Source organism: Globicephala melas, chromosome 13 (genome assembly GCF_963455315.2).
Source record: "Globicephala melas chromosome 13, mGloMel1.2, whole genome shotgun sequence".
NCBI lineage: Eukaryota > Metazoa > Chordata > Mammalia > Artiodactyla > Delphinidae > Globicephala > Globicephala melas.
In genome coordinates this window covers 75,364,745-75,386,601 of record NC_083326.1, presented here as the reverse complement: position 1 = coordinate 75,386,601, position 21,857 = coordinate 75,364,745, and the positions used below count along the sequence as shown (strand labels likewise).

At 56.2% G+C, this 21,857-nt stretch overlaps 1 protein-coding gene across 1 annotated transcript in view; it reads left to right on the top strand.

Annotated features, from left to right (window-relative positions):
* The window catches only part of RBM19 (RNA binding motif protein 19), a 124,473-nt gene that overhangs the window by 78,455 nt on the left and 24,161 nt on the right, over positions 1-21,857 (top strand). The window contains exon 22 of the mRNA XM_060310837.1: positions 9,959-10,064. Within this exon, the coding sequence (XP_060166820.1) occupies positions 9,959-10,064 (106 nt within the window). The remainder of the gene's footprint in view (positions 1-9,958; positions 10,065-21,857) is intronic.

The following is a 21,857-nucleotide window of genomic DNA, read 5'->3' as shown; positions in this document are numbered from 1 at the left end:
CTTTCTTTCTGTTTTTTTTTCCTTCCTCTCAAACATTTCCTGTAATGAGAATAACACCAAAGGGTGTTAAATTCGTTCTGAAGGTCCACCTCTGGCTGGCCACATTCTTGTAACGATTTCATTAGCCTGAATTATCCACTTTATTTTCTTGTAACGGGATTAGCTGTACTTGAGACCAGAGAGGGAAAAGGTGGCGGAGAGCATCCGCTGTGTATTCTATTAACTTACCCTGGCAGAGGCGTGGAGCCGACCAGAATGCACGCCCCAGGCCAGAGGTTGCGTCTTCCGAAAGGAAGAGGGAACACGAGCAGTTCCACTGGGCTCGCTCGGCCCGAGGGAAGACACAGGGCCTGGGTCTGGCTGACGGAGGCCTCCTTGGGGACGATTTCTTCTAATTATCTTGCAACACTAGTAGAACACACGGATAAGATGGAGAACTGCTTCTTTTCTCAGGGCTCCAAGAATCACAAAATCACGTCTGGCCCTCTTACCAGATCTCTTTGCTGGAAACCCCTGGGGTGCCCCCAGGAGAGGCAGCCCAGCCCAACCCGCTCCTTGTCAGCTTCGACTTGACACATCGTAAGGGCTCGGAAGGTGTCACTCACTTGGCGCCAGTGCAGATCCGTGTAAAGGACAAGGGCATTCCTGATAACAACTTCCCTTTCTTCTTTCCCGGTACCTGCCAGGAACCATGGCATCAGCAGCCTTGTACGGTGGGCTGATGTCCCCATTTTACAGGTGACAGAACTGAGCCTCAGAAAGGGGACGTCAGGTGCAGGGCTGGGGTCTGAACTCACATCTGACTCCAAACTTCGGTTCTTTCAGTAATGTGTGACTTGACCCCTCACTGTCAAAACTAGACTCCTGCAGCATTTCCCCACTTTGTGTGGTCCCTGGTGAATTCGAGGTTTCACCTGAGTGTTCAAGGCAAAGGCCTTTCACCTTGAGGTGTGTGACTGTCTTCTTTTTCTCTTCCAGATTGTATTTTCCAACTGTGTTCCGTGGAATAACAGTGTCTTAGGAGGTGCTGATAGGTTTTCTTGTTTGAGGGGAGACGGGGTTCAATGGCTGGATGAGTTTGAGAAACGCTGTGTCTTCTCTCTCGCTGTTCCGGATAAATCCTCCCTGCATCAACTATCTTAAAGGGACTGACAAGGTCTGCAGCGGAGAAGCTTACTGAAGTCTGTTTAGGCAGGTCTCTCGCAAATTTATTTAATTTCAGAATGCTTTTTACACAGAATACCAAATAGCATCTTTCAGGACAAGTTTGAGTAATGTTGTTTTTTAAAAGTTACCTCTGATTTCAAAAAATTTTTTTCTGACATGATCTGCCGGAGGAGTATACTCAGATTCAGCAGGCAGCGTTCAGCCTTCAGTTCTTCTGAAGCCCTGCAACCGTGCACAGATGGCCCCCTTCTAGTGCAGAGGCTTTAGAATTTCTTCAGGCCTACGTTTGAGTTCTGGCCAATCCCTTAAGCAGCTGGAGCCTCAGTTTCCCCATATGTAAATGGGTGCGTGATCCATGCCTCACAGGACTGCTGAGGACGGCATGAGGTTACACATGAAATATACTTGGGACAATGCCTGATCCACTGTGTGTGGTGGGACTCTAAAAAGTGCCTCTGACTGTCAGTTGGGGAAGCAGTAGGAAATCATTACAATTTCCGTTTCTATTTCTGTTTTATCTCATTCTTTTAAATGTTTTAAATAAGGAGGAACATATACAGTGAAACAGCAGTACGTATGCACGTCACTTATAAATTAAAAGTGTGCATATATTGGAGGTGAATGCTCAAAACTGTTTTACTGAGGATGTGCACCAACCCTAGGGGGTTGAAAAACGAAAACCACTGGCTTATAATCCACAAGAAAGAGGCTGTGCCCCACGGAGGCCCGGGCGCGTCTGGCCTGCCGTTCTTTCCCGGCACAGAGCGCGGCGCCCACACCTGGGACCTGGTCGGGGAATACTCGCCGAGTGAAGGCAGGACCCATAATACCCGAATGACAAGGCGCATTGGCGTTCCCGCCGTGCTTCGTGTCTGGGGCTGGGTCCTGGAGAATGGCGAGGGGCAGTTCATTCAGTGCACGTGGAGCCAGCCACGAAGGTGTCCACATTACGTGGACATAGACCACCAAGGGGGCCGACAGGCTGCAGGGGGCCAGGAGGGAGAGGGCAGGGCCCCAATCTGGGGTAATAAGGAGGGAAGGAAATTCCATCACTTTGGAAGTAGACCAGCCCTTCTGATCTCTTAGAATTGAACCAGAACGGAACTTACATGTGCAGATGCTAAAGACGGGGCATCTGGTATCTTTGGCAACACAGTGTTGAAAATGTTTTGACTTTGGTGCCAATATTTAAAATCCCGTTTCTTCAAAGAATCTGGATTGCAGGGCTTTCTTTAGAAGAAAGATCTGCCAGTCCTGGGCCTAGCTGGCTGTTCAGGCTGGGCCTGAGGGGTCCCTGCCTGCTCTGGTGGAACAGTGGTCCTCAGCCTGGGGCAGGATCACCCTCACCTGTTACAGGTGAGCTTGTTACCACCTGGACTGCTGGGTCTCCCCCAGAGCTTCCGATTCAGAAGGAGGGGAGTGGGCTGAGACTTTGCATTTCTGACAAGCTCCTGGAGGACACTGATGCTACGGGTCCAAGAATCACCCAGAGCTGGGGGCATTTCTGCCAATTTGGCCCCAGCTCTCTTGGTTCCCTCCTACCATCTGTCTGGCCCCAGAGGTCTTTACTTGGGGACTGTTTCCTGCATTATCCTGGCTCTGGCATGTCTCAAGATGTTTTGATACAGCATCCTCCTCTCTTATCCTCTCTCTCTTATCAGTCCAGCCTGGAAATGACTCAGCCAGGGTCACACGGCAGGTGAGGGCAGAGCCACTACAGGAAGCCTCTGTTTTCCAGTGCCAGGTCCCCTCCACCAGAGTCTCTCAGGCAATTCTGGGCTCTACCTGGAACTCGGGCCCAGACTCTGATTCAGAGATAACACTGAACCGCTTATCCTCGGGACTCCTCATCTAGAAAACAAGAGGGTTACGCTTGCCTGCAGAGGACCCTATGAAAGGCTATTGAGAAAAGCTAAGCGCTGTCCTCCACACCTCCTCTCTCCCTTTCGTGGAAACCAGGCCATTCTTCAGCCTCCAAGAGGCAAAAATGAAAGGAATAGTGCACCAGTGATGATAAGGTAACCTTTCTACATCCAGTTCTCACCGTGATGAGCAGTGCGTAATTGGAAAAGTTCAATCTAATCGGTACTCTTTAAAAGAGAGAGAACAAAAGAGGAAGAAACTCTGGGCTTAAATATACCTCCATGAAACGGCTCCCAAAGCCACTGCCCCCTCCCCACGCCCCCTGGGTGGAGTAGAGGTGCGATCCGGGGTCAATCCACAGCTCACTTGCGTAACCTTCTGGGGGAGCAGCTGCCACAGGTGGAGCCTCGCTGAGACCCCCCACTCCTGTCTGCAGCTCAGCCAGGGCTGTCTGGAGGGAACGATGTCTTTTCTCTCCTACGCAGCAGGGCAGGATTCTGAACCCCGTTGTCTCGGCGCTAGCTCCTTGGTGAGTAATCCCGCCGGCCCCCTTTTTGCTGGCTCACTGCCTGCAATTGAAGGAATCGATGCAGGTACTTTGGAAGGAGCCCCTGGGGGCCAAACACTCCTTGTAATAGCGTGTGGTTGTAGAAGATGAGAGAGTGTCCTGAGGACAGAAGGACTGGGTGTTCTGGCCCCGGGCGTGCCGGTGCCATCGCAGTAGCGTATGCATCGTGTGAGATGATTCGGGTGAAGGACGCAGACCTGGCGCTTAGGGAGGACTCGGTCAATGTCAAGTGTGTGTTTTCATGAATGTTTATAGAGTGTTTTCTGTGGGCTAGGCGCAGGCTAGGTTCTGCAGACACAACAGAGACTGGACTCTGCCGTCTTAGAGTGTTCTTTGTGTCTCTAGAAGGGGGAGGGAAAGACAAATAAGTAAACAAGCCATGCCAGACGGTGCTCAGATGTGACAGCGTGGCTGGTGGCGCGGGGAAGCGACGTTAAATAAGGTGGCAGTGGAAGGCCTCCTTGAGAAGGTGGCATTCGAGCTGAGATTGAATGACAGGAGGGTCTGTGGTGGGAACGGCTAGGCGTGGAGAGTTCTGGGTTATGGGAAGAGCAAGGTCATAGGTCCTGGCCTAAGTTCGGTGGCTTCACGCACAGGAGGAAAGCCAGTGTGGTTGGGTTAGCCTCCGTTTCCCCGTTTGTGAGGCTGGAGGATCGGACGAGCAGCTTTGACCAAAGCTTTCGCTCTGTATACATTCCAGGAGCGGAAGGTTTGGATGATGGGTCCTGTGGCCCAGCCTCCCTCCGCTGCAGAAACCACCTGTCGTCGACGGAGGGGTGGGTTTGTCCCTAGGTGTCCATTCAGCCTGTCTGTCCCTCCACCCTGCTTCAGCTGGGGCCCGTAGCCACACGGCGACTCAGTAAGGAAAGGGGAACACGAGACGGGATACCGGGCAGAGCGGCTGCCAACCTGCCACGTTCATTCACCCCGTGGGAACTATCCCGTGAGTTCATGGTGGATGTGGGCGTGGAAGAGAGAGCAGTGAGCGGGAATCAGAAGCCCCCAGCTGTGGACCCTAAGCAGCTGAGACGCGGGGGTTGACCCCAGAGTCCTCTTTTGTCTGTGGGGCAGCAGGGGGCTCACTGCCTGCCTGTAGCTCTTCCCTACTACCAGCCAAGGGTCCCTAAAGACAAAGCTGATGTCTGGCCCACCGTTGCCTCGCCCAGGCACCTTGCACACAGATCCCTTTGGCCAATTATTAATAGACAAGACAGACCACACAGACTTCCAGTGAGCAAAGCACAAGTTCAGGGACAAACTGCCCACTTGGAGTCCAGCTTGGCTCATTGCCACCCGTGGGGCCTTGGACAAGTCACTTCACCCCCGTCGTAGGTAATGACTCGGGGTGACCTTGGAGAAATCACATAACTTCTTTGAGCCTCAGTTTTCTCCATCTATAAAATGGGAATAGCAGCGCCTAGGTCATAAGGCTGTTGTAAGATCATGTATAGCCAATATTTAACACACCGCGGGGCACATGGCACTGAGAAGGACGAGGGGAATAATGGATATTACGTGTGTGTGTGTGTGTGTGTGTGTGTGTTAGAAAATTGGTGGTGGTATATTGGAAAGGCTTTTTGATGCCAAGAGATTTAGCCCTTTTTTCTTACTCCAGGAGGAACAGAAAGAAGCCTGCAGTTTATTCTTAGCACAAAACCACCCCTTTATCTCATTGTTGTTCACACCACACTGTTGGGGCAGCTGGTTTGTTTTTTTTTTCCCCTCAGCAGTGCCTTGAGTGCAGGTGGAGAGAAGTCAGGCCAGCAGACTTCCCCACGTGACTCAGCACTTCTGCTGGGACTCTGGTTCCTCCAGCGGATCCAAATAGGAGAGTGATAAGAACTTGTGTCCAGGGAGCAGGGGGGCCTAGGCTCCTGGGGGTGTGCCCGACCCCTACTCGGTGTCAGCGTGCGGGCTAGAAGGTTGGGCCGCCCTCCCAGCCTGCCCATGAAACCCCCGAACCCAGGCATCAGCGCGGCTGCCAAATCATCAGGTTCGGCATCTCTGGAGGGCGCTCTCTGTCCCCCACACTTCCTTGTCCCCACTGCACCCCACCCCATCCCGTCACTTCAGTCAAGGAGGAGAGAGAGGATGGTTCATCCCTTTCAGTAGCAGAGCCAACCCCCACCCCCGCCACCGAGCCGCTGCCATCCAGGGCTGTGGCAGGTCCAGTCAGAGGGCGCCAGGGGAGGGGATCCCCTCACGCACGCAAGACACACACACACACACACACACACACTCTGTGTCTGCGATCAGGCCTGTGTGCCAGCGCGATCTGCGTGCCTGGACTTGTTTACGGGGCCCAGGCATAACTGGCTTGCCTCGCTCCACACCTTGGTGCGCCCTCCCCACCTCCTCCTTCTCTTCCCCCTCCACCCCCACTGCACCTCGAAAGAAATTAAAAATGTGACAACAAACACCCACGGATCCCCACCAGTCACGTGCTCCTGGCGCGGCGGAGCGGGGCGGGGCTGCGGCGTGGAGGAGTAATTGGTGAACCCGAGGTGAATGAAATAATTGGAACAGTGAGGTGTGAGTTTGTTACTGAAGTGTGAGCAGAGTGGGGGAGGGAAGGAGGGCCACGTTTAAAAGCCCCGTATGTCCTCTTTATTCACAGCTTCTGATACAGTAATTGCTATTTTGTGGTTTCTATTATCTACACAGTGGGGAGCATCCGTGTCTCCTTCCCAAGTGGTAGAGTCTGGGCTGGCGGGGGTTGGGGGGGGTTGGTTCCTGGGTGCCCGGTCATCTGCCTCCCTCTCCGGTCCCTGGCGGCCCTGCCCAGCCATGCCCAGGCCTCCTCTCCCAGGAGACGCGCAGAACTTCCTGCAAAAGCCGCTCTTGAAAATGGCTCTGTGGGCTTTGCTGTCAGATGAGAACTTTAATAATGGCCGGTATTTATATATCGCTTATCTCCAAGGAGCTAAAGGTACTTCATCGATTCCCCCGCCCCAGCCTTTTTTACCTTTCTTTTTCTTTTTAATTCTCTTTTGATCTCTCTCTGAGATCATTAGTATCGGCTTTATTTTTTCCCACCCAGTAGTTACACAAGCAACTGAAGCCATCCCTCCTGAACTGGGAGGGAAAGCTCGCCTGAGTTTCGAGTCCCAGGCCGTGGGGCTTGGGCAGGTCACTTGGCCTCTTCAGCCCTTGGTTTTCTCATCTGTAAAAACAGGAGGCAGCGACTCTTACCCCACAATCGTTGTACCTAGAAACGGTATATTTAAAAGGCCTAGCACGCCACAGGCACTCTGTCATTGGCCACTGGGGTGACAGCCGCAGTGACGGTCTTGAAGCTCCAGCCATTCATTCCGGGGCTTCACGGGAATCGGGAAGTTCGTTCTAAGATCTAACCCTAATCTTCCAGCTGCTCTGGAAGCCCTCACTCTTTCTTGTCGTGAGGAATGGTGGGATTTTTTAAGCTCCTAGGGTCTTGGGACACAGCATTTCCTTGGCCATGCAGATGTCTGTCTGGACACCCCAGACGGGCAGTGACCTCCCCCACGGCCCCCCAGCTCCCTGGTCCCCACCCTCACTCCCTCGTGGATCGAGGATGCCCCTCCGTCCTGGCTTTTCCCTGCCAAGCTCCCAGATGCCACTTCTCCAGGCCACGTAAGCATGGCTCCTTTAGCTTCTCTCATCAGCTTTTTTTCTCCACCTTTTAATTATTTTCCTCGCCTTTCTCCGGACCCTCAGCTGCTTACCATGCATACAGCGTCCACAGCTTGCAGTGCACTGCAGAGAGGGAGGAATTAACCTCACTAGTCTCTCCCTCTCTCGGTCTCTCTTGCGTACACATACGGGTGAGGTCCCCAGAAATGAGCCACGGCTAAGAAGAACTGGGCAGCATCAAGGGACGGGAAGTTAGAGCCCCCGTGGGCAGAGGCAGGGGGTTTGCACCCAGTGCAGGCAGGAGGGACTGGGTCTGAGTCGACCTCCCTTGCCCTGGGATCTCGGGCAAGTCACTGGACCCCTCGGAGCCTGCACAGCCCAATCCTAGCCGTCCCCGTACACGGCCTTCCTTCTTCATTGCCAGACAGGGCCAAGCCTCAGAATGAAAGCCCCGCTCCGGAAAGTGGCTGGTCCCCTCCAGATAACTGAAGCGGGTGAAACATCGCGCAGCACAGAGAGCTCCTCCAGCTTCGCATCAGACACTCCCAGGTTCACACTCTGGCCCTGCCACCTACTCGCAAGAACCGCTACCTCCCTGAGCCTCAGTTTCCTCATCTGACAGTGGGGTCGGTGAGACCAATAGTAATTAACATTTGTGCTCTTCATATGTACCCCGTGGCCTGGTTCGTGGAATCCTCACCACCACCCTCGGAGCGTAGGTGCGACATCCCAATGGTCGCGTCCGCCTTCCAGGGCTGCTGTTTCTTCGGTCCAAAACTACCTCCAGGCGTCCACTGTGAGCCAGGCCTGGGGCACCTTACTGCGGATCCCGTGATGGGCAAGATAGATGTGGTTTCCACTCTCGCAGAGCTGAATTCCAGCCCCAGGGGAAGGCAGAGCGTTCCCCAGGCGTCCACACCGCAGCGCCCTGAAGCACGGTGGGCCCTGACGGCTGGGGGCACATCCGCCCCCACCCAGAGCAGGTCAGCCAAGGCTGCTCACGGAAGCCGAGGCCTGAGAGCCTGGAGGCTGGGCCGGGGGTGGAGAGTCAGGCAGAGAGACCGGCCCACCCCATAGGTTGTCTGTGGCCGTGTCTGCCCAGCGCCCAGCATGACCCAGACACACAGCGGGTGCTCGGCAAGGCCTCCCTGTGCCCTTCAGCCTCCTGAGACCAGGTCTGAATCCGTCAGATACACTGTCCCCACAGTCCCCGTGACTCTCTGAAGAACTTGGTGCCAAAGCGCCATTTATGTTTACCCAAAGGAGCCTGCCAGAAAATACGTGCGTCCCCTGCCCTCCGTGTCCAAGGCCAGCAGGGCTTCGCTGGAAAAAGAGGCAGCGTGTCTGTCGTGGGGCGTGTCGGCCTTTAGGTGGCAGAAGAAAGCAGGGTTTGTGGGCAGGACTCCGCTGGGTTCTCCCACCTCACCTTCGTGTTGGTCCCCACCTGCCCAGCCTCTGGGCCGCTCCAGGTGGGCCACGAGCCCCAGCCGGGGGCTGGGATGACTGACAGGCCTCCACTGCCCATCCTCTGCAGCCCCTCCCCTCCCGGGAGGCTGGCCGTGGAGCCAGCAGCCCAGTTTCCGTGGCCTCTGCTCGGAGAGGCGCCAGGAGAGGGAGCGGAGCTGCCGGGGAGAGTGCCGGGGAGACGTGCAGATTCATTTTGAGGCTTCATAATGCCGCATTTACACACCGTCCTGCCTCCAGAAATTGGGCGGGCAGATGCCTGGTCATGCCGGCAGGGCTGCGGGTTAACGCCACAGATTCAGCTTAGATCATTTCACGAGAGCTTACGGCCTTTACTGTGCCTTTTGCCCAGTCGGTCTCTGGCCCCGAGGCATCCTGCACCATCGTGTGTAGGTGCGTGTGCCCGGGTGCCCACAAGTGTGTGTAGATTTTCAAATAAAATAATACCTCTTTGCAGATGCCACGCACATTAAATATTTATCGGCAACAATTTGTGCGTATATGTTTGATAAATGGACCCGAGGATGGGCTGGGGGCGGGGGAGTGAGAGAGGAAAGCAAGGGAGGCCCGATCCTTTTGTCCGGGAATTTCTCAAAGGTTTATCCAGGGGGAGAGGGGGCACTGGGGAGATGGTTGGAGGCCGTGTTTACCTGTCCCTGCTGGAGGCGGGGGGGCGGTGGGGAACACCTGCCTTTTCTCCTCCAGAGTCAGCTTTGCCTGACTTTGGCTTCGCAGATATCAAAACCCTGAGGCAGGAGTGGGGTTTGGAGGGCGTGGCTGTGTGGCATTCAAGTGCCAAGCGCTGAAGAACCATCCCAGGTCCCGGATCTGGGAGAAGGGACTCACCCTGCTTACTCAGTCAGATTCGTGGGGGTCCGTGGGGAGTCCGTGCTAACCCCGAGTCCGGGGCCCTGGCCTGGCCAGTGCCTCCCCAGCCCAGCCATGCGTGCACGGGGCTGCATCCCCCTTGCTGAATATTCATTCCCCCCACCCCCTCACCCCCGGGAGGAACGGCATCCCCAGTCTGACGGTTCCCTCCCTGCTGGCGTGATGGCCAGGCCGGAGGGAGAAGGCCACCCGGGCCCCCAGGACACGTGCTGGCCAGTGGGGAGCTGACACTGACACGAGTGTTCGTGCACGTGGCTGTGCACACGTACCCGCCTCGTGCATCTGCGGGCACTCCTCTCTTCTAACTGGAAAGGGTTAGCGGGTGAGAATCGGTCCTGCCTCCCCCCGCCCCCTTTGCAGGCCTCGATTCTGAAACTCCCGTGTTTTTATTCCCAGCACCTTCGGGGAGCTGAAGACAGTCCGCTTGCCGAAGAAGATGACGGGGATGGGCTCGCACAGAGGGTTCGGCTTCGTCGACTTCCTCACCAAGCAGGACGCGAAGGTGAGACCAGGGCCCCTCCCTCCCGGCCTCTCCTTTCTGGGTCCTTTGTGGGAGAAGCAGCAAGGCCTCTTCACAGACGTGGGCGCGGCCCCCACTCCCCATTCGGATTTTCTCCCTCTCCCCAGCCCTGCTAATTTACACAATGTCCTTGGAAGAAAAGACCATGGGCCTTGTGTTTGGAGGAAGGGGCAGTTCTGTGTCCCGGGCCGCTCCAGGTCAGACAGAAAGCGTGGGAGATGCTGTGCAGAGTGTGGAGAGGAGCCAGGGGACAGCGCTCGGAGAAGAGGCCGCCAGGCACCCCAGTGGGAACCCGCGGGGACAGCTCTTTCCCCTCTTCTTCTGCTGGTGCCTGGGGCTTGTGTTTTGTGCTGATTTCAGGTGCACTCAGGCCAGGCAAGTGCTGCTGTGTGTAAGCACGTGTACGGAATTCCTTGGAGACAGAACCACCTTTTATTTTTGAAGCAAGGCAGCCTCTCTGGGTGTGGGCTTGGCGCAGTAGGTCCGGGGTCCTCGTCCTCCGCGGCAGCAGACCAGGGGCAGAGGCTGTGTGACCGGGGTCCGCGGTTGCTGCTCTCACAGTCCCAGGTCAGGATCCTGGGGGGAGGGGGCCATGGCGCTGTCTTCGTGGGCTCCCTCCGAGAGCCTGTGCCACAGGCAGCCTTCCCCCGTCCTGGCCTGTCTTCCCTTGAGGGTGCAGTAAAGCAAGGGGCACGTGTCACTAATGGCTGGGATCCCCTCCGCCTCTGAGGAGGCATCTTCAGAAAAGCAGAGTATTTGTTGGAATCACACTCTTGGCCAGCAGCAAATTGGCGTTGCCAGAGGCCCTGTGGGTGGAGCTGAAGGTGTCATCTCAGGGACACAGCTGCGGCCTTTGTGGGCCCTGGGAACACGCACAGGCAGAGAGGGTGCCCCAGGACTTCAGCAGGCCTGCCAGCCACCTTTGTCTCAGCGTCTTGAACTCAAGTGCACGCTTTGTTGACACGTGGCCGTGTTTGTCCAGACATCTGCGCCTCTTTCTTCTCGGCTGGCAGTCTTCCCCTCGCCTCCTGTCGTGACAGGAGGGACCACAACCCCTGCGTGCAGCCGGCCCACGGCCTTGACGCTCACCAGCAAGGCAGGCACCTGCGGGGTCCCCCCGCCACTGGCTCAGAGAGAAGCCAGGGAACAGCCGTCCAGAGCACTGCACTTACTGCTGGCTGCTTGGCTTCCCCGGCCCTGCCCTGTGCCTCAGTCTCCTCATCTGTAAAATGGGAATGATGAGAGGTCTCACGCCCACAGGGTGAAGGCAGATGGTGACACGGGTCCTGGCACACGGTGCTCGAGATGAGTGAGCTGTTTCCTCCTCGTTCCCACCAGCCCAGGTCCCTTCAGAGCCCTCCATCTGTGGACAGGGAAGAGAGGGGTGCAGGCAGCGCTTCCTGCACTGCGTCCGTCTAGCCCTGAGCTTCTGTGAGTGTGTAGGACCATTGTCATCTGTTTTATGTCAGGGTTCCTGTGTGAGACTGCGATTACGGGAGAAATGAAGGGGGATTCACTCCCAGCCCCAAGAAAAATCTCTTATTAAGGACCAGTGCGAGGGCTAGCTGTTAGAGCACAGACTCTGCTGCCCGAATCCTAGCCCTTACCTGCTATGTGACCTTGGTCAGGTGACTTACTTTCTGCGTGCCTCAGTTTCCCCCCTTATAAAACGGTAATAGAATTTCCCTCACCGAATCGTTGCGAGGCTCGGATGAGATGATAGTCTTAGGACGGGATCTGGCCTCCGGGAGTTCCGTCTGTTAGCTGTGATGAGGCGGATGGTGATGGTGGTGATCTAAGAAGAAGGGAAGGAGCAGAGAGAAAAGTTGTCCACGCCCTCCAACTAGAAGCTTCTTCCACGCGGCAGCCTCCCTCCAGAGCTTGAAGTCAATTAACGTGGCTCTCGCGACCCAGAGGGCTAGACCAGGCATGGACTGCCAGCCCTGAAATTCCACGCTCCCGTCGCCAGGATGCAGTCAATATAGCTTTGTTCCCTGGGGTCATGGGAACGGGGCGTGGGGGGGAGATGCTCAGGTAGCCGGGCAGTGCCAGTGCCCGCTTGGCTAGCGCCTGGCGCCGGAGGCCAGGCTGCAAATGTTCTTTGCAGAGCCTAGCACAGCCTTCTGCTGACTTACGGAGGTGGCTCCTCCCCCTCTGTCCCTTCCAACCTGGGCTCCAGGAAGAGAAAGGGCAGCCGAGGACGGCGAGGGCTCAACCCACACCCCCTCCAGGACGGGCTCTTGCGGCCCCTCACCTCCGACAGGCGGCAACCTGGCTCCGGAGCTGTCCCGGCCCCGCCATTCCCGCCTCTCACCGCACCAGGACGGGCCCTCTGTGCCGCCGCTGGGCGAGCTGGTCTCCCATGAAGTCTGAGCCCATCGGGAACGCACCTCTCCCGCAAAGATTCCTTTGCTCTTTTTGCTTCCCGGAGAAGCTGCCGTGACTTTTCCTTCTCCTTCTCCCTGTCTGTCTGAAGAACTTTATTGTCCCCCGAGTGGAACATTTAGCGCTCTCCACTGAGCCATAGAGCGTGCGCGCTCCATGTTGGTGAATAGAATTCTGAATATTGTAAATATCTAGTTAGCTCGAGGGCAGGCGTGAGTTTGAAGAGGGAAAGCAATGCTGGAAGGAGACATTGAGTTAGAAACCCCCAGAGACCCTATTTTCATTTCGAAAGAAGGAACTCGTGGGAATCCCAGGGCTGGTAGGGGAACCTCCAGGACCCCCAGTTTCTCAGGACAAGCGCCGCCCACCACCCCACCGCCACCCCCAGCGGTTCTCCCTTTGAAGCGCTTCAGGGAAGAAGACCTGCTTTAGAAATCCTTCCCGGGGCTTGACTGAACCCTGACCACTCGCCTCCCTCACCGAGGGCTTCACCCCTGCTTCCTGCCGTGGGGCGTCCTCCAGGAAGAAGTGGTCAGTAACTCTTGTGGCGTCAGAGCACTGGAACCTGGAGGTGTAAGCCTCCTGTGCCCCGGGGCGCCAGGCGGTCCTCAGAGGGGAAAAGAGGAGACAGGGAGGAAAAGATGAGGGGAGCGGACATATATTAGGGGGAGGAGGCAGGGAGGGAGTAGAGGCCGATGGTAGAACCTTGGGTCTGGAAAGCAGTGGAGAAACTAGCAGTTTCCAGGCTGGGCTGTGAACCCGGGGATGTGACTCACAGCACAGTACTCTTTCCTGGGCACCAACCAGTCCACTTTGCCAGCTGGCTGAGGAGAGAATTAGGCACCCTGGTTGGTCCCTGGAGGCATCCGCTCAGCACCCCCATCTCTCTTTGGACCCCAAGCACGGGTCATCTGCGTCCTCCCCGCCCCCAGGGACCCTGAGTCTTCCGACCTTGCTCCATGACCCCGTGTTCCACCCCGCACATCCTCGGGAACTCCGTCATCCGTCAGGCCCCTCTGGGTCAGGCACACGCCCCAAACAGGGAAGAGAATCCTAGCGCAAGGCTCCACGAAGAGCTCAGGGTAACCAGGCAACTGATGACAATAGCCAGAGGCGCCCGCGAGGGGCCGAGCTGGCTTTGTGTGTGACATGTACACCGCACACGCATTGTCTCGTCCCAACCTGCAGCAGCCCCGGACTCAGCTGGAGATTTGCATAACCCCCTCCCCGGTTTCTCCAGGCGCTTGTTAAGCTCCATGTGTGCAGGGTCCTGGGAACCAATGGGAAGCCGGGACCTGGCTCTGTTGCTGAGATGCTAAACCAGGGGTGGGACCTGGCCGTCAGCCCCTGTCACAGGCTCCGTGAGCTGGCATGTTCTCCCAACCTAGGGCATTTCATCAGCCCCCGATGTCCCAGGCATGAATGTCAGTCCCTCTGAAAGGGCTGCTGTTGTTATTATCTAAACCTCCAAGTGTGATGAGCCCACATTTCTCAAAGAACCTTCTCCCACGTGCTGGAGGGAAGCAGGGACAAAGGTCGATGAGGGCAGACAGGAAGTCCCAAATAAGGTGGTCTTCCCCAGTGGCCTGGGCCTGCGCTTGTGTGTAGGGATGTTTGTAGTGTCTCAGGTGTCACGTGTTTCTCTGGGTCCTGATGATGTTTCTGGAAGGGCAGCCTCTTGGCATCAGTAAACAACCATCAACTTCTAAAAGCCCGTCTTTGGCAGGGACGGCACTGGGCATTTGGCGCGTCAGCGGGAGGAAGCCATTTGACAGATGGGTAAACTGAAGTTCGAAGGGTTGGCGCCACGTGCCAGAGCTGGGAAACCCCGCGTGTCGATCTGATTCCAGAGTCCACGGATTAGCTCTTCCTCCCTTCATTCACGTATTCACTTAAGTTGAGTGCCAGCTGCGGCCAAACCGTGCGCCAGCCCCCTCCTCTCTACACCACACCCCTCACCTCTCACCCATCCCCAGCAACTCACCAATTAGACATTTGGAGGAAGGCCAAGAGGTTGGCCCTTAAAACATCTCTTGGGAACAAGCCCAGGATGAAATCAGCTCCTCCGGGGCCCCCAGAGGAAGAGTGGGCATTCCTTTAGGGGCCTCCAGAGCCGCACACTGTCTCCTGCCAACCGTCCCAAGCCTTGGAGACAGCAGCTTTCTACCTGGGCAGGTGACCTGGGATTCCCAACCAGCTGTGCCCGTGCCCATTGGCCAAGTGGCCACCAATAGTCACTGGGCTTCCGTTTAGAAGCCACCACCTCCTCTGCCTTTACTTGGACTGGCTGGTCACGGAGGAAGAAGGGAAAGAAAGCAAAGAGCAGACTTGCAGCCTGGAAACCAGAACATTCTTTTTTTTTTTCCCCCATGCATGCGCCTTTAATTTCTCCCTTCCCGGAGCCCACCGAGCCTTTGTACTTTTGCAGTTGCAGCTGTTTTTATTTGCCACCGCTGCTGTTGTTTTAAAAGGTCTGTTTTCACATGGAATGTTATCCAATTAGCAGAGCAATGTGTTGGCTTAAATAAACACTTGGGGGGAGCCGGCAGTAGGGAGATGGGATGGCGGTCGGCGTTGGCAGGCAGCGCTCTTCTCTTCTCACTGGTAAACAACCACAGCCTTAACTGGGGAGTCGTGCCAGTTAACGTCTCCGTTCTCACTTCTCACTTTTGTATGGTGCCGGGGGAGAGGGGGGCGTGGACACAGCCCCAGGCCCACCCCAGTTGGGGTAATGCTGAGAGAGTTTCGTAGGGGGGTCCCATCAGGCCTCTCCGCACCCATGGCCTTCGCCTTGCAGATTCCGCTGAAACAAGACCAGTGGTGGGAAGAGGTGACGGTGAGCAAGGCAGAGCTTCTTAAGGCAGGGACAGCCACCTTCTCGCTGGGTGCCCAGCCACGGTGCAGGCGCCGTAAACGGCGATCGCCATCAGACTAGCGGTGGGTGGTGTGCGCTCCACACACAGACACACACACAGCTTTGCTCATCTGAGTGCAAGGAGTGCATAGAGTACAGCCTCCCAGGGGCCCCGAGGGTGTGCACCCAGGGTCTGAACGGGACATGGCCCCATGGAAATGAAGGCTCCGTGGGCTGTGTCCTCCCTAGACAGCCCATGTTCTAGAAAGGCAGGGCGGCACAGTGGTTAGCAGCGTGGCCCGTGGAGTCAGAGCTGCCTCCTTCCATCTCCGTGAACGTGGGCAAGGGGCTTCATGTCCCCACACCGCAGGCTGTTCATGTCCACAACCGGAAATGATCTGCGCCTTGAGGCAGCCATGAAGATTAAGTGGAAAGCCGCGTGCCAAGCACTCACCACAGGCCGCGGCGCAGGGCACCAAAGGAGCAGAGGCAGTGGAGTGTCCCGGGCCCCACGGGGCAGAGGTGCTGTGCTTTGAAGCCGAGGTATCAGTTGCTTTTTGTCTCCTGAAATGTTAACTGGCCACAAATCCAGGAATTGGGGTGCTATCCCCACTTGTCTGTGTTAGGTGTGTGCGCTCGTGCTTGTGTTTTTTGGGGGTTTTTTTTTGCAGTACGCGGGCCTCTCACTGTTGTGGCCTCTCCCGTTGCGGAGCACAGGCTCCGGACGCGCAGGGTCAGCGGCCATGGCTCACAGGCCCAGCTGCTTCGCGGCATGTGGGATCTTCCCGGAGCGACCGGGGCACGAACCCACGTCCCCTGCATCGGCAGGCGGTCTCTCAACCACTGCGCCACCAGGGAAGCCCGTGCTTGTGTTTTAAGTGCAGGTTTTCCCTAGTTCCTATCATCAGGGCCCAGGGATAAAGGAAAACGTGTTTGAATCCTGAGGCTTGCATTTCAAGGCATGGATTTGCCCTCAGCTCCACGGCACTGTAAGTCGGAGGGGCCCAAGGTGCTGAGTGGAGGCCCACAGTTGAAGTTAGCAGTATTGTGCAAAGAGCCCCACTTTTTCTGGGGACCAGCTCTTCCCCAGTGGAGGCCAGAGGTAGCTGGAAGATTTGCTGGGAGCTCACTTACAGGAGTCGGGGAGCATTGGTACAGGGACAAAAGTGATCTCCCCCTTAGAGCTCAGCATGCTGTCCACAAGGAGCCGATACAGAACGTCCCAGGGCAGCAGACTGTCCTCCCAGAATCACAGGCCCCTGTTTTTCACCCCCCTCAGCAGAGAAGGGGCTGAGCCCCCGGCAGAGAAGGGGCTGAGCCCCCGGCAGCCCCAGCTGGGCCGCGGCTCCCTTTCCCCGGGCTTGGCTGCTGTGCTCTGAGCCATGTGGTCATTCTTGGCCACACTTCCTCCAGGATTCAGGGGCACAGATGGTTTAGGGCAGGTTGGCGGCGTCCGTGTTCAGGTGGATTTGGCATCCGCCGAGAGATGCGGCCCTCCCACTCGGCGAGAGACAGCAGAGGGGCTGAGAGATGACCTGGACGTCTCAGGACAGGAGGCCTGGCCTCAGCCCAGCCCGGGAGCCATGGCCCTTGGGATGGGAGTCCTGCCAAGGGCATCACATGGGCTTTTGTTGCCAGGAGGCAGAAGCCCGTCTTCCAGAGAGAGCCGCAGAAAGGTCAGGCCTGGCACTGAGCTGGCAGCCTTCCGGTGCCTTCCCTGTTCTGGAAAGGTGGCTGCCAGGCCTGGGCACAGTCTAGCCGGCACTGGAGGCCAGGGCTCTTGGCGCCCACAGTTGGTGGCTTAGGTCAGAGGAGATGAAAGAGGTGTGTTTCCAAGATAGCTGAGGCGGAGAACCGGGTGATGGGGCAGCTCCAGACTCCGGCTAGACCCGCTCAGAGTAGCCCTTGTCGGGCCTCACGTTGTCTAAGACCTGCTCTCTGAAGGGGGCAGTCCATCTACCCCGGGTCAAGGCAGAGGGACTCCAGGCGACCATCTGTGTCAGCAAACAGAACCTAACCCCAGATGGTTCAAGTGAAGAGAGATTCATGGAGGGCTAAGAAGGGCTCGGGGGGGCTCGCCAGGGATGTGACCCACCCCCACCAGTGCCAGTGGCAGTGGGAGCTGTCGCCACCTTAGGCTAAGGGACCTTGAAGGGACAGGTGAGAGCCTGAGCTGTCAAGGAGGGGCCACCGGCAGGAGCTGTGGTCCTGGAGGGAGGGGTCCAGGGAGAAAGTCTCCCGGCCTCTCTGCCCCTCCCCCAGCCTCTCACCGCCGCCTCCCATTTGCTCATCCTAAATGGTACCCGAGGCCAGCGAGCCCTGGTTATGCCCTCCAGGGGAGGCAGCTCTGAAAGCCCGGACAGGGGGTGCAGGGGAAGATCAGGAATAACCAGCACGGGCCCATCGGGTGATGAAGGAAGTGGCCCCGAAGTGGCCGGGGGGCGGGGGGGACCTCATCTTCTACAGCATCCTCCTCTTTGCCAAACCAGTGTACCCTTAGAGTTCCATTCTAGACCTTCAGGCTTCGGCAGTGACCCAGCTGGGCGATCGGGTGTTAGTGGCACAGGAGACTCTTCCCATCCCAAGGTCCCAAAGTCACGCATGTTGGGAGCGGGGCCTCCTGTCCGTCTCTGTGCCGCACCCAGGACTGTGTATGTGTCAGCTCTTGTCCTAACCAAAGACAGAGCCTCCCACTTGTACAGGACAGGACAGTCGTGGGCGAGACGTGCTCCTTTCCCTGCTGCCCTCGTGGGCTGAATCTCAGGGGTTGGAGGAGCCAGGGCAGTACATCTAAACCAGCCCTCCGTCTCCAGCCGGGACCAACCTCAGCGTCCCTCCCAGTCTGGAGACGTGATTTCACGACCCTCGGTGAAGGTCTCGCTCCATGGTTCGCCCTGCAGAAATTTACCGAGCACGCTCTGTCCTGAGCTCTGTGCCAAGGGTAGCCTGGATAGAGGCCTCCCTCCGAGGTTCAAGGTCGAGCCAGGGAGCCCGGCACACAAGCAGGCATTAACGGGGCAGGCGTTCTTAAGGAGGCTGGGGGCGCAGGGCACACAGAGGGCACCTGGCTGCAGTCTGTACGAAGGGAGCCCTTCCGAGGCTGAGAGGGATGTTACGAAGGCCCAGGGATGGAACACATAGAGGCTGAAAGGAAAAGTAAGGAGGAACTTGACCTGCATACCAACCTTGGCCTCAGCTTTCCTTTCCTTGAAATGGGAGAATGATGTCTGTTCTCATGAGTAGGTTGAGGTCAAGTGCTTAGAGTTCTCTGGAACCCAGGACATCTCTAATCTGTGGTATGAAGGCCCTTGGATGGCAAGGGAGGAACACAGGCAGCAGAAGCAGGATTCGGAGAGAAGCAAAGGGCTGGGAACAGCTAACTTTCCACTTCCTCCATTGCAGCGCCCGGCACTCTGTGGAACCCCGGGCACCCCGAGATGACCGCAGCCCTAGAGCTGAGGTTCGGGAAGTCTCTGTCTGGGGAGAAGGTGGTGTGGGTTTCGGTGGAGTCTAGTGTAGACACAGACCTGGGAGGAAGCTGCTAGAGGAGGGCAGGCCAGAGAGGCCGGGACTGTGCCTGGAACCTTCCCCTGCACTGGCCCGAAAGCCCCAAGGCCCTGGGGCTGTGTCTCCCCGTCACCCTCCCCGGGTCTCACACATAACAGGCTCTTTGCATGAAGCACCACTACTCGGAATTATCCGAGGCCAGTTTTAGCCAGGAATCCTGGCTTCCTGCCTGCGATAGTTTGGGGCTACCGCATTCCAGCCACTAGGGCTGGAAACACAACCTGATTTCCTATTAACCTGAGGGGACTAGAACCGGGAAGGGTAATTGTGCTATTTTTGGAGATTCACACATTGTGCTCTAACCTCAAATACAAAAGAGCTTTTGTACCCTACTTACCACTCTCCCTGCTCTTTAGCGTGATAATGGGAAGTTGAGGGCATACATCATAATAATAACAACAGCCAACATTTAGGTGAGAATTATCACGTGCCAGGCAGTGTGGCGTCAGACTTAATAGTTCATTGAATGTGCGCATCCATTCTTTGCTGCTGCCTCTCATTTTACACGTGGGGAATCTCAAGCTCAGAGAGGTTAAGCAGCTTGCCCGAGATCACACAGCTTGTAAGCGATGAAGCAGGGATTTGAACCATAGTAGCCCAGGTCCAGAGCCCCCAGTGTTAGTTGCCGTGCCCCCTCACCTCTTAGAGTGAAAAGCCCTTCCAAAGAAGAGACGAGAATTTGCAAGGGGTGACGTCAGAGAGAGGCTGGGAGAGGGAATTTTTAGCAACTCCTATAATGAACAGAAACCGCTCCAGGCTTTGTGTGCCACAGGGATGGAGAGTGGGTTTCCAAGGGTAAGAAAGAAACACAGATATGACGGCTGGAGTTGGGGCATCTCGCCTGGACTCACCTGCCAGGCTCCAGTACCCCCTTGTTCTGACTCTGACTTAGTTCCTACCAGATGCCACCTCTTGGCCGCCCCCATCCGACCGTGTCCCCAGAACCGCAGCTCCTCAGGGACCCTGGCACCAGGATGGAGTACCCGCCATGCCAGACTCCCGACCAGTTTCACTCCCCGCTCTTAAAACCCCAGCTCCCCCAGTCAGGCTGTTTCTCTGCCTCACCAGCTGAGAATGCGTGTGTTTTAAAGCTCTGAATGGGCCATTCCGGCTTGGAGTCCAGATGCATTTTTATATCCACATGGAAAAAAAAAATGCAGAGGCTCTGCTGGCAGTCAGAAAGAGTTTTTTAAATTAACGTTTAAAAAAAAAACAAAGAAAAGAAAAAGTTTCCTGCACCTGGCCCTTCTCAGAAAAGCACGAAGGAGAACAAAAGCATTTCTTTAATTTGGGCCCATGTCTAATTTTTAAAAGACGCATGTCCCACCCACCTCGCACCGGTGCTTTTCAGATGTAGCCGTCTATCAGATACCTACTCTCTGCCACCCTCGGGGCTGATGGTATGTAAGTCTCACAGTTAGCCCCATTTTACAGGTGAGGAAACTGAAGCTCATGTGGGGGCAGTTGGCTTACCCAAGGCCACTGTTGCCTTCCTAGGCTGCTGTAAGAGACTGGGTGGCTTAAAACAACAGAAATGTCTTCTCTCACAGTTCTAGAGGCCGAAAGTCCAAGATCAGCTTGTCAGCAGTATTGGTTCTTCTCAGGGAAAATCTATTCCATGCCTCTCCCCTAGCTTCCGGCGACAGCCTGCATTCCCTGCTGTGGATATCACTCCAGCCTCCTTTGTCACGTGCATTCACCCTGTGTCTTCACATGGCCATCTCTTGTAAGGACACCAGTCACACTAGATCAGGGGCCCATTGTACTCCAGGATGTCCTCGCCTTAATTTAACTGCATCTGCAAAGACCTGTTTGCAGATAAGGTCACAACCTGGGGTGCCAGGTTAGGATTTCCACATCTCTTCTTTTGGGGGATCCAGTCCAACCTCTAACAGTCACAGTGCAGATGAGGCCAGAGAGACTGGTTCCAATCCAGACCCCTGGTTATACACTGCCTCTTCACAGCATCAAAGAAGCAAGAGGGACAAACCCCGTGGTGCCCCTTCTCATAGCAGGTGGCGCTGCCTGCAACCCAGAAGCAGAGACCAAGACGCCACCACTGGCCACTGCTGCTCCCTGGTGCTGACAGCGCCTGGGAGCCCGCGCCTTCAACCTAGCACTAACCCGAGGCCTCTGTGCCGAGAGAAATTGCAAATGTCTGTGGTGGCAACACCACCTTCACGAGAAGTAGCATCTATTGAGCAGTTACTGTGCGCCCCCAGAGTGTTCTGGGCATTTTGCATGTTAACTCTTTGTCTTCTTCTGTAGAACCCTAGAGGATAGTGCCGTTAACATTCCCATTTTACAGATGAGGAAACTGAGGCCAGGGAGATTCATTTAACTTGCCCAAGGCCTTGAAGCTAGGAAGTGCAGGACCTGCCCTGCCCAGGCAGGGTGGCCTCAGAGCCCAAGCTCCTGGCTACCAAGTGCAGTGACCTCTGTGTACCTCAGGGGTGTTTTGGGAAGAGCCCCAGCACAGAGCCAATTTAGCTCTAGACCTGGTGATGTTTAAGAGGGAACTCACTGGTGCCATATGAATCCATTTGTAGGAAGTGTCCAGAACAGGCAAATCCACAGAGACAGAAAGTAGACTAGCGCTTGCCGGGGGGCAGGGGGAATAGGGAGTGGCTGCAAATGGGTAGAGCGTTTCTTTTGCAGTGATGATGATGAAAATGTTCTAAAATAGGTATGGTGGTGGTCACACGACTATGAATAGACTAAAAGCCATTGAATTGTAGACGGGTGGCTTCTGTGATAGTGACTTGTATGTATGGTGAGTTATATCCCAAGAAAGCTGTTACAAAACAAAAATCAAAAAGAGGGAAGTAGGCAGAGTGCGGGGGGGCGGGGTCAGGAAGAGTGAAGAGCGGGAGGCAAGAGCATGCGCAGGTCCCAGGCCGCTGAGCCCGGGGCGGAAGCCAGTGGCTGGGGGACCACGGCAGTGCGGTGGCCAAGGGAGCCTCAGTGGA